Below are 12,506 nucleotides of genomic sequence, written 5' to 3'. Positions count from 1 at the left end.
CTACCTTGTGTCCCGAGTCCCCTGGGATAGGCTCCAGGCTCCCTGAGACCCTGTGTAGGATAAGCGGTATGGAAAAAGGGATGGATGGATATTTAGATTGAGGAAATATATATATTTCAGGGTTTATATTTTTAAAAGTGATTTGCTGTGATTTGACCCAAAGCGGACTTACTTTTACTGTACTGAAGTGGATTATTTTCCTAACAGCACACCCTCTAAGTGTTTTTATTCCTCATACTATATCTCCCCTGAGTTTCCATCAGAGAATCCATCAAAGTGTTTCATGTCTCTTATACCACAGCGATTTTCCTGCAATTACATTTTTTCAATTAAATAAATCATGACATTTGATCTGTTTATAGTTACATTTAACGTTGCGGAACGTCCACGAAACAAGTTCCTGTCATCCGTATGGTATAACAGCTATAAACAGTCATTCTCTCTCTTGTCTTTCTTTCTTTCGGTCGAAGTTAATAAGACAACAAACACGAAATCATGTTACAGAGAAATCATAAACTCCTCTGTCCTGAAGCATTTGTTCTTTTTCAGCTAACCTCTGACTTATAGGCTAGATGATATATCAAAAACCATATGCTTTTCTATGTTAATTAACAACACGTCATTCATCAGTACACTGTTACACTCAGATTATGTGAAACACCCCAATTTAACCCAAATTACAATGCACTGGAACAAGCGCCTTAACATAAACCTGTGATTTGCAGCTGGACTAAATCAACCCCTTCTGACCAATCAACATCGAGCATTCAGTCGTGCTGTGGTATAGAGTATATCACAATATGATTTGTATCACAATATCTATATCTGGTAAGACAACAGTAAAAATCTTATAATCTATGGTCTAAATCTGGTTTTATTTAATGTCTCAGGATCAAAACAAATTTAACATGGAAGAGCATGGAAAAAATAAATATTTCAGTGTACCAGTGTTTTCAGTGAGGTACATGTTACTGTAAGTCCTTTGTAAGGGTTCTACATTGAACCATTAAGGGTTCCCCTAGCAAAGAACCGTTAAAGCGTGTAAGCCTTTACGTGTGAATACACACAAACATGCAGTACATCGCTGCTCACAAACAGATCGCTACTCTTGATTAATACATTTCTATCTTCGCTGCGTAGTTTGTATTTTATCTGAACATTTTGGTCAGCGACTGGCGAACTCATGGGTTTCGTGACGGTGAGGATAAATGAAAGTACGTGTTAGATTTATGACTTGCTGTGTTTACCGTAGAGAGCTGTCGCTGTTGCGGTCGTAATGAACCTGGCGTGCCAGATGGAATGCTTTAATACGGCACGTGTCTGAGGATGGAAAGCCGTCATGTTAATGTGAAGCTCCAGTAAACAAGAGTACTTCCTTTTTTCTCACAAGTGCACTTACAGGCATGCGGACAAAAATATGAACATAGAAATGGACGCACACACACACACACACACACACACACAAATAGACTTCAGCATACTGTGCATTAAGTGAAGCATTAAAGTCAAATTCCCATAGAGGATGTAGAGCTGATCCGCCAGCTGCCTCCTAATCCACTCTAGAGATTTTGTGCGTGCGTGTGTGTGTGTGAGAGAGGGCGATAGAGAGATATTTAGAAAGAGAGAGAGAGAGAGAGAGAAACAGAAACGCTACGTATATTAGAACCACTCATCTGCCCCAGTGCACCTCTCAGACTGCATTTGTACTCTGGATCTCTCTCGGTTCATGTGTGTGCGTGTGTGTGTGTGTGTGAGTGTGTATCTGTGCATGTATATTTATGTGCATAATTAACATTTCTCTAAGGAAAGGAGAAGCTCAATGTTTGTGTGTGGCTATTTCCAAGCAGAACACTAGCTGTAGGTGTATGAGATGTTACATTCGGCTAATTACTAAAAACAGTGATTTATAATAATTGCTAGCAAGAGATCTCTCTAGAAACAGCCTCTGTAATTCTATTGAAGCGCTCCGGTTATGCGACTGAGCTCTGCCGGTTTTTCTTAAAAGGCGACTAACAAGGAAGAAGAAGCCTTTATTTATACATTACAGCACAGTGGAACTCCTTTCTTCGCATATCCCAGCCTGTAAGTAAGTTGGGGTCAGAGCGCAGGGTCAGCCCTGATACAGAGCAGAGACAGTTAGGGGCCTTGCTCAAGGGTCCAACAGTGGCAGCTTGGCAGGGTTTGAACCCCCAACCTTCTTACCATTAACCCAGAGATATACCGTTGAGCCACACAGGTTCAACAGAAAAAGCGTGTGCTGGTTTGCGGGAAGTGGAAGTCTTATCGATGTTTTATTTTTATTTTCTATAAATTTTTTATTATAACTGCCATTCACAGAACATTACAACCTGCTCCCTGGCTTTCTTATTCATAGTAAATATGTGCTTTATAAGCACTTTTGTGGAATTATTTCTGACCTTTAGTTTAGGACAAAGGAAAGCTTAGGCAGCAACCAAAGTTTTGTATGAGAAAAATGTTCAACCAGCATAAATAAAATGACATTTTACTAATTATACATCACAACATGTTCTTGGCTTGTAATCTCAGTAATCTCAGTAGTCTCTGATGTGCTTAAATGGTATCTCTATGATATTACAAAAACATGCAAACAAAAAAAACCCCAACTCTAATGCTTGATTAACAAAGTAATAACGCACGTTGAATTCAAATAGTTGTCTTTCTGATCATATATTTGTTTCTTTTTTTGATCTGTAATAATATAGTTTCCAAATATTTGTATGTTTTTAAGCAATGCACTGCCACTATTTAATGAAATAAGAGTTAAAGCGTCGCGTGAACGTTTGTTTACGCTGGGGAAAGTTCCTCGTATTCAGAATCAGGTTATGCAGAGACTTAAGTTGAGTCACCTGGATGCGGTTGCCAGAATGTTCTTGTGAAGACGCGCCGAGACAGGGTTTTTGAACAGCATCTAGACCACCAACTTTTAACACAAGCTCTTGCATTTAATCCTGAATAAAATAAAGGGATAGAAAATGCTGAAGAAGTGAATTGAGGTTTTTTAGTTTAAGTTTTTTTTTTTGTAAGAAACAATTTAAAAATGAAAAACAAAAAGAGACTAATAGGATGTACGTATGAGATGCATTGAAATGATGTGGTTTAATTGAACAATATGGCTTCTATACTCATTATTCAGCAGCCTATAGAATAGCACTTGATCCTGCACATCTATATTGTGCTCCGACAGTTCATCAGGAACTTTAATGAAGGTCAGAATTACGTGTGATTGAAACACACCTCTGTTTTCAGCAAACTCTGCCCAGAGCATACAAATCCTGCTCAACTGTCTGATTAGTGTTTTAGTCAGTAGTTATATATGAGGTCTGAATACTGATGTGTGCAGTTTCTGCTTTAACTCCTCACTTGTTTAAGCACATGAAATGCAGCTCTAAATATGTCCTACTCTTTTATAAATGGTGTCTCAGAGCCAGACGATGTCTTTTTGGGGTCAGTATGTGATTACTTATGGATGCATATTCAGTAATGCTAAACTGGAAGCAAGATTATCCTCATAACTCCAGTGCAACACCCTCAGACGCCAAATATAGACATGGTTGATTGACTATATTGTGGTAGGGGAGATAGATATTCTGTACATTTCATTTCTATGTTTTAATATACTGCATACTAGAGCCAATGGACTGCAATTCTGAATCGGTAAACAAAGGTAATTCAAATAACATAATAGTCCTAGGAATGTAAAAAATAAAATGATGCTGCAGGGTGGATTTATAGAAAAATAATAAGTGCTTGTTGGTTAGTAATGATTCTCAGCTTTTACACATAATTAACAGCTTTGCATTGGGAAAGAGCTGCCAAAACCAACAGTATGTTAGTGGGTATAATGAGGTTTCAGTGCTTCGGCAGCAGTGTAAATATAAAATATGCCACTATGGACGCTGATGTAATAAAAGATGCGTGCTAATGATATTAATTAGAAACGTTCCCTTCTCTTTTACAGAAGCCAGACTGTCCTGCACCAGTTTTGCTGCCCCGCCCCTGAAGCCCCTGAAGCTCCTGAAGGCGATCCCATTGGCTGCTCAAGGTGAGGATGTGGCAGGAGACATTCATTTAATTCATTTTAGAGATTGTATTTACAGGAGAATCCAATGACAATCCAACGTCAGATTAGACAGTCAGAAATTTGCCACGTGTTGAATGCAGTTGCAGGGTTTTGTTAAAAAGAAAAACATGCAGCAAACAATCTAAAAAGGGAAAACCCAGTATTATTCAAACAGTGGTGCAAAATCCGAAAAGCTAGCAGTGAACAAAGGGCTTGGAGTGAGATTACGCAATGGATGAGTTAAAATCTGGGTTTTATAAAGGGACTGAGTAATAATGAACAGGTTTGTTAGTTAGTAATGTGGTGGTTGTGATGGGAGATGGGAGTACGTATCATGTGATAGATCATGTGGTGGAGTTTGTAGTGTATTCTCTTGCTAGGAAAGAGTTTGATGTGAAAGTAGCAGGTGACTCAGTGGAATTGAATAATTAAAGTAAATGAGAAGCTGAAGTACAGAATGATGCCATTACAATTGTTGATCCATATCGGTGGTAGAGAAAGAGAGTGTAAATTTTGAATGCGTATATATCTTCTAAATGCGAATTCTGTCATTGTTTTGACGCGCCCTAGCTTATAGATAACCTTAAAGCTGACATATTCATACTAAAAGCCATAAAAGTTCCATTTCGATATTAAGAGGGACTGTAAATTTCCACCAAGCTCAAGGTATCTCAAAGCAGCTTTACAGAAACATATAAACACAGGATACAGATTTTAAGCGTGTGGATTTATCCCTATTGAGCGAGCCGGTGGTGACGGTGGCGAGGAAAAACTAGATTGAGATATTAAGAGGAAGAAACCTTGAGAGGAACCAGACTCAGAAGGGAACCCGTCCTCATCTGAGTAACAACAGATAGTGTGAGAGTAAAAGAAAGTTCATTATGAATGAATTATGAATGTTTGTCCAAGAACCTATAGCAGGCCTAGTGCTGCGTTCAGTGAAAGCTTGTGACTCTGTATTCCTGACTTCAAACTAGGAAAAAAACAAACAAAAAAACAAAGACCAAACGCCCAAAAACTATGAAATATTTACTCTGAAACTCTGGAAGGTTTCCTCAACCCCGAGTTCAGCACGTGATGTCTCACAGCATCAGCAGTACTTTTATATAAGTTGTATGTTGTGTATACTAGTATTAGCTTTAGATCAATCAACATACAGATATGTTAGCGTGCTAAATAAATCGATAACATTGACTATACAGTTCAATGTTTTCAGGACGTACATAAATATACATCACTCATTGCTAACATTACCAGCCTAGATTGTTGTAAAAAGGATGAACGTGGACCTTACAGGACACCATGTTAAAAGTTTTTAAGTCTGTCCGTTACATGGGTTCGTGTTGGGGTAATGTGAAAAGCTGCACACATGTCCAACAGAAACAAATCAGAACCGAATCCACATTCCCAGTCAAGCAGTGGGTCATTAAACATTTTCTTGAGCGCTGATTTTGGAACACGACTCTTCTTTTTCAGTTGATTTCGGGAGAGAAGACGAAGGATAGCTCGGGCTGTGAGTAAAATATAATCTGACATTGCAAAGGCAAAAGGGCTTGTGCTAGTAAGCCTACTATGGTGAATTTATCTGAAAAGAAAGAGGGCGAGAGAGTATGCGTTCGTGTGTTAATCCGGGAAGAAAGAATACACTAAAGCATGCCAAGAGAACAGAATATAAACAGAGAGGCGATGAGAGAGACAGAATGTGTGTGTATGCTTTTGGGAAAGAGAGGGAGTGTGTTTTAGAGCGAGCAAGAATATTAAGTCAAGAGAGAGAGAGAGAGAGAGGATTAAGAAGAAAAACATGCTCTCACACAGTAATTCTGCCAGGATTACGTGCCTTTACCAGTAGAACATCATTGCTTTAATAAACACAAAGTTTTAATAACTGACAGAATGGTTCTTGCAAGAACATTGCAAGAACGTTTGTTCAATCCGACTCCGATGTGTTCGAGCACGTTTTTACGTAATTCTCAGAAACTTTCCAGCAACGTTGCTGCAACCTTTTAACCAGACACTTTGTGACTCACTGACTAACATTGTGTGAGAAAAAAATAACAAAAATTGTGAAGCTAACCGTCATTACACATTTTCAGAACATCACAGGAACATTATTTCGGTACAGCCTGACCTTCTTGAATTATGGTCAATTATATACAGAAAACATTGCGATCTGATTGACATTTTTTCTCGTTTAATTAACACTTTTACTAGTTAATTACTTAATTACGATTTTTTTTTATTCCTGAACCTTCTACCCACAGACACCAAACCTGTTACACTGTGTTAAAGGGCAAATTCATAGCAATTTCTATCATTTCGTTTCATTCTATAACAACACTTAACACTTAATTAAATAAACTTAAATAAACTATGACGCTCTTCCTGTAGAACCCCACGTCGAGTAACGGAGGCATGGCCGTAACTGGCTATGAGGTCTCTAAGGTTCGGACCTTGGTGGTTTCAGAAGGGCTTGTTTACTCTGTTAACTGTAGCTGTCAGATTCGATACGGAAACAGTCGCGTCCTGATAGCGTGGTTGCAAAACGTAGTCTACTATGCGGGGGAAAAACGTGCCTTGATGATTGTCCTCACAACAGCTGTGGAGACACTTTAGGTTTGCCCTTAGACTTATTCGCAGTTTATAATAAGCTCCACTCTTCTGGGAAATTTCCACTAGATTTTGGAGCTGTGGCTGTGGAGCAGGTCAGGCACTGATGTTTTAGGTGAGGAGATCTGGGGTGCAGTCGTGTTCCAGTCCATCCTAATGGGGTTCAATGAGGTTGAGGTCAGGGATCTGTGCAGGACACTCGGGTTCTTCCACTATAACCTTGGCTTTGTCTACAGGGGCACTGTCATGCTGGAACAGGTTTGGGCTAGGCCTCTTAAGTCCACTGTAATGTTACAGTGTGCAATTCTATACAATTGTGTGCTTCAAACTGTGTGGCAACAATTTGGGGAAGAACCACATATGGATGTGATGGTCATACGTTTGACCGTATAGGGGCAGTGGTGGCTTGGTGGTTAAGGCTCGGGGTTACTGATCGTAAGGTCGAGGATTCAAGCCCCAGCACTACCAAGCTGCCCTGTTGGGCCCTTGAGCAAGGCCCTTAACCCTCTCTGCTCCAGTGGCACTGTATCATGGCTGACCCCAACTTCCTGGCATGTAGGGGTATGTGAAGAAAAGAATTTCACTGTGCTGTAATGTATACGTGACCAAGAATAAAGACCTATATAATCATTATATAGTGCATTATTTATGCGAGTGTTTATGTAAAATGCAAACCTCTTTTGTTGTTGTTGTTGATGGTGGTGGTGGTGTTTAGACTACTCATATCAGCTTGCTAGATGCAGTAGCGTTAGCTGATTAAGCTGCAAGCTACTTTAAATAAACGCTTAATTTTAGGTTGTATTGGTAATGTTACTTATAACATGCTATAAGCAGGATACCGTTCATTGCTAACTATTATGTCATCATGTATCGTGTAATATACAGTCATTCAGAAATCAGTAAGTAACTTAAGCTGTATCGTAAACCAAATCTAATTGGACCTCACTAAAATTTCGATTTCGGTTAGGGCCGTGATCAGAAGTACAGGGCACTGGAGGGTTGCTGCTTCAAAACCGTGGCAGGACGCTGGGAACGTTGACTTCAGACATATCAGACACAGTCGTGCACTTAGCTTTTATCTGAGAGACATTGTGCTGTGTAAAACCTTTCATCTTTACCCCAGCACGGCAGCCTCTGAAAAGCAAGCATGTTGAGTGGAGCTGCTGTTATTATTAGAAAATAGGTTGTACTGTATATTCGGTTTAACGTCCTTAAAAATAGTGTATTATGTACCGCTGTGGCTTGTTAGTTCTGTACAGTATTTTGCAGTATATTAAAGGCAGGGCATTTCCTGTGAGTGTCAGTGTGTGTGTGTGTGAGAGAGAGAGAGAGAGAGAGAGAGCGAGAGAGAGCAAGTAAGTGTGTGTTTCAGGTAATAGAGTACTTACTGGCTGTTGTGCTGACAAAGTACCCAGTCAGCAGAGTGTGCTTTATTGCAATAAAAGTCTCTTCACATTTGCTTTCAGAGGAAAAGTGGTGTGTAGGGAGGTTTCTCCGAGCGGTTTTGCTGAGCAAAGTGCACAGACGAAGGAGACCTTCACTCCTATGACACTCATACATGCTTTATAATGCAGAGAATTACATAATAACGTGCGCGTGCATGTAAGGAAATGTAATGTTTCTCGTTAGGAATATTCTGCCAGTGGAAATATCATTACTCCGTCTCATGTCCGTGCCTGTCTTAAAAATCGTCAGTGTTACACTAAGTGAAACGCCATGATGCATTATATCATTGTCAGGCTGTGAGTCAAACATTATTACTGTAAAGGACAGGCTTGAAATCTTCGTCTGTCGGTTTAAACAGACAAGTTCCTGCCTGGTTTAGATCTCACTTGACAGACAGAGATAATGGAGATTCTTCAGCCTTTTGTGTCCGAGACGGTTCTGCTTTAGGCCCTTTTTTGTTCTCACTTTACAACACAGGTGTCAAACTCAAGGCCCAAGATCCATATATGACCCACTGTCTTGTTTCATTGGGCTCCTGTGAATATACTAGTATATACTATTTTTACAGTACAGTACAGCAGTAATAATTCTAGAATTCGCAGCAGACCACAGGTAATTGCTTTAAGACTACACAGGAAGCCGGGCTTCCACTAAAATTTCATTAAAACACATCAGTGAAATGCTTACCAACGTGTCTATATCATTCATCAATCTTGGTGGAATTCAATCCAATTCTGAAATGTCTCACTGCAATATTGCACTGTTCGTTTATTAAACTCAAACTCTTTTCAGCAGACAGCGCATCCTTCATGAAAATGTCCTATGAAGCTCCTGACACATTGCTAACGTGTTTGTGTACTCGCTATTTTAATGGGACGAATGATTAATGCGGCTGTGGATCAGCTGGTAGAGCGGGTTGTCCACTGATCTTAGGGTTGGCGGTTCGATTCCCGGCCCACATGACTCCACATGCCGTAGTGTCCTTGGGCAAGACACTGAACCCCAGGTTGTTCCCGATGGCAAGTTAGCGCCTTGCATGGCAGCTCTGCTACCACTGGTGTGTGAGTGTGTGTGAATGGGTGAATGAGACACAGTGTAAAGCGCTTTGGATAAAAGTGCTATATAAGCGCAGACCATTTACCGTTAATGCTCATTAGACAACAGGTGGATTAGCGGTTAGCTCCAGGGTCGGGGGTTCAAGTCCCACCTCTGCCCTGTGTGCCGGAGTTTGCATGTTCTCCCCGTGCTTCTAGGGTTTCTTTCGGGTACTCCGGTTTCCTCCCCCGGTCCAAAGACATGTGTTGTACACTGATTGGCATGTCTAGCTTGCCTGTATTGTGTGAATGGATGTGTGATTGTTCCCTGTGACATGTTGGCACCCCATCCAGGGTGTCCCCAGCCTTAGAGTCCCCTGGGATAGGCTCCAGGCGACCCTCTTTACCCTGTTAAACGGTACAGAAAATGGATGGACAACAGGCTTTTAAGACGTCATTTTGAGCCACGCATGGCTTCACTGTGGATGAATGGTGTGTGGGCGGGTGGAAAAAAAAGGGGGAAAAAAACATCTTGAGGTTTATTAGACAGTGCACTTTTCGCTCGTCCCGCCTGGATGCACAACTTCTCATTCTGATGATTGGTCTACCTCTGAAAGGGGCGGAACCTCTTAACCAGCTGCCAATCAGTAAATCAGGAATGAATATGACTGGCATGTCAGTAGGTGTAGTTTGTAAATATTATAAATAAACTATAAGTATAAAGCTCTCTTGGGTTATTTGCATTCAGTTCTGAAATTTGCTGTTTATAAGTCTAGCTGTCACTTCCTTCTTCAGCTAGTAGCTCAGCTGTTTTTTGGCACAAAATGGCCGACACTGCTAATGTTGACCTGATTTTAGAAAAGTCTTTTGATGCTCGTACTGCTGAAGAGAGACTGAAAATTAAAACAGATTTTGATTTAAAAGTCAAGGAGCCACAAAAAAAAGTCCTTTTAGCTGTCTTGGTGCAGTAAAATCGATTGGAAGTGTTTATTATTAGTCTTCGAATCCAAATCCCTGTGGATGAGCGATAATTCGTGGGACATACATATATATAACACATACTGTACACATACAGTTTTTGTTACTCCTTAGATCTTATTCCTATTTTACTTTCATGGTCAGTTATTGGTGTTAATCAACAGAATAGATAATGTTACATAAATAAATTAATAGCCTTAATAGCCTTAGTTGCTTTGACATGCAAACAGAACTCACTTTTCTTTCTATACTGGTGATACACAATTATACTCATAGTTTCCTTAGATTCATCAGTACAGCTACACAAAATGAAAGATTGTGTTAAAGATGTAATGGCGTAGGTGATTAGAAACTTACCAGGAAAAGAGAGTCAGTGCATTTGATCTACATTGGCTGCATACAGAGGTGGGGAGGAACTAGAGTTGGGGCACTTGAGTCCGGTTATGAATGAACAAGGACTGTAAATTTGTACTCGAGCTTGACATGGACTCGAACATTTTGGACTAATTTTGGGTACAGTTGAGTCCGCGTCATGTGTAACATCAAACGAAAGATAAAAACTGAATAACAAAATAAAATTAAGATAACAAGAACTACTACTACTTCTACTACTACTACTACTACTACTACTACTACTACTTCTACTACTACTACTACTTCTACTACTACTTCTACTACTGCTGCTACTACTACTACTGCTACTACTACTACTACTTCTACTGCTGCTGCTGCTACTACTACTGCTACTACTACTACTGCTGCTACTACTACTAGTACTACTGCTACCACTACTACTTCTACTACTACTTCTACTACTGCTGCTACTACTACTACTGCTGCTGCTACTACTACTGCTACTACTACTACTACTTCTACTACTGCTGCTGCTACTACTACTGCTACTACTACTACTGCTACCACTACTACTTCTACTACTACTTCTACTACTGCTGCTACTACTACTACTCTTACTACTACTGCTACTTCTACTACTACTTCTACTACTGCTGCTACTACTACTACTACTGCTACTACTACTACTACTACTTCTACTACTACTGCTACTACTACTTCTACTACTACTTCTACTACTGCTACTACTACTACTACTACTACTACTGCTGCTGCTGCTGCTACTACTACTTCTACTACTACTGCTGCTGCTACTACTACTACTACTATTATTACTGCTGCTACTACTACTACTACTAATAATAATAATAATAGTAATAATAATAATAATAATAATAATAACAATGATAATCGTGTAACTGTTAGGATTTTTCTGCTGCGCACTGTGAGAAATCCCTGGTTTTAATGAAAGGCTCAGTTGGGGAATTGTTTCTGTGAAGATCTTGATAGCGCAGCGACCGTATCACGCAGCACGTCATGGTGTAATTAAGCAGTGTTAATTAGCTCTGAGGAAGCAGTGGGCTTTGATTCAGTACTGATTAAAAGACTGTAAATGTAGGTCAATCAGTTTTCACAAGTCACTGAATTCTGCAGTAGTGGGCTGGTCTAGAAAGGACTAGATTAACTTGAATTAGCTTCAGCAGGCGTTTCTGGGCTCTGGCAGATTATGCGACAGTTTCATTATTAATGGTGCCTCTGTGTTAGTTTGATGGATGACGCACAGATTTTCGGTATCATTTGAACTGCAGCAGGAGAGACAAACTGAGAGCAAGCACAAGCCACTTGAGCTTACTGAAGTAGAGAATACACAATCTATAATCCTGTCAATCTCAATCAAGGCATTCACTCCGGTATTGAGTACCAGAAAATCAGAAAAATTACCCAGGGTATATGCAAATCCTAATCCTTTACAGTACACATGGGGTGAAAACTACGTATACTATATATATATATATATATATATATATATATATATATATATATATATATAATTTTAAACGTTTCTGTTAGAAACTTCCAAGTCGCAACAGTACTATTAAAGATATTAAAGTCGAACACATATTATTCTCCATTTCTGTTTGCCTCCTTCAAAGGAAAAAAAAACATTCTTATGCAGAAAAAAAATTAAAAGGATTAACGTTGAATTTTTTTTTTCCTGTACTGCTCTAATTATATGCTCATTAGAATGAACTGTGAGATTTTTATAAACATTGGATTTGGTTACAAATGACTCCAAAAACTAATTTAAGGAAATTATGCACTGTTTTTGGGAATCAGTCTTTATACCTTTCTGTCTAGCATTTATTTTGATTTCTAACGCTTTTACTGAGCTTTATCTTTCAACCACAATATTTTCCCCCATTTTCTTTTTCTCCCGAATTTCTTTTATAGATACTATAATATTTGCGCTTTTATTTGAGAAAGGATTTTTTATATTTCTACCACCT

At 39.4% G+C, this 12,506-nt stretch overlaps 1 protein-coding gene across 1 annotated transcript in view; it reads left to right on the top strand.

Moving 5' to 3' along the window:
* iqsec3b (IQ motif and Sec7 domain ArfGEF 3b) overlaps positions 1-12,506 on the top strand; it is a 36,587-nt gene that overhangs the window by 1,273 nt on the left and 22,808 nt on the right. The window contains exon 2 of the mRNA XM_053622564.1: positions 3,980-4,063. Within this exon, the coding sequence (XP_053478539.1) occupies positions 3,980-4,063 (84 nt within the window). The remainder of the gene's footprint in view (positions 1-3,979; positions 4,064-12,506) is intronic.

The sequence above is a fragment of the Ictalurus furcatus genome, chromosome 4 (assembly GCF_023375685.1).
Source record: "Ictalurus furcatus strain D&B chromosome 4, Billie_1.0, whole genome shotgun sequence".
Lineage (NCBI taxonomy): Eukaryota > Metazoa > Chordata > Actinopteri > Siluriformes > Ictaluridae > Ictalurus > Ictalurus furcatus.
This window is presented reverse-complemented; position numbering and strand designations above follow the sequence as displayed.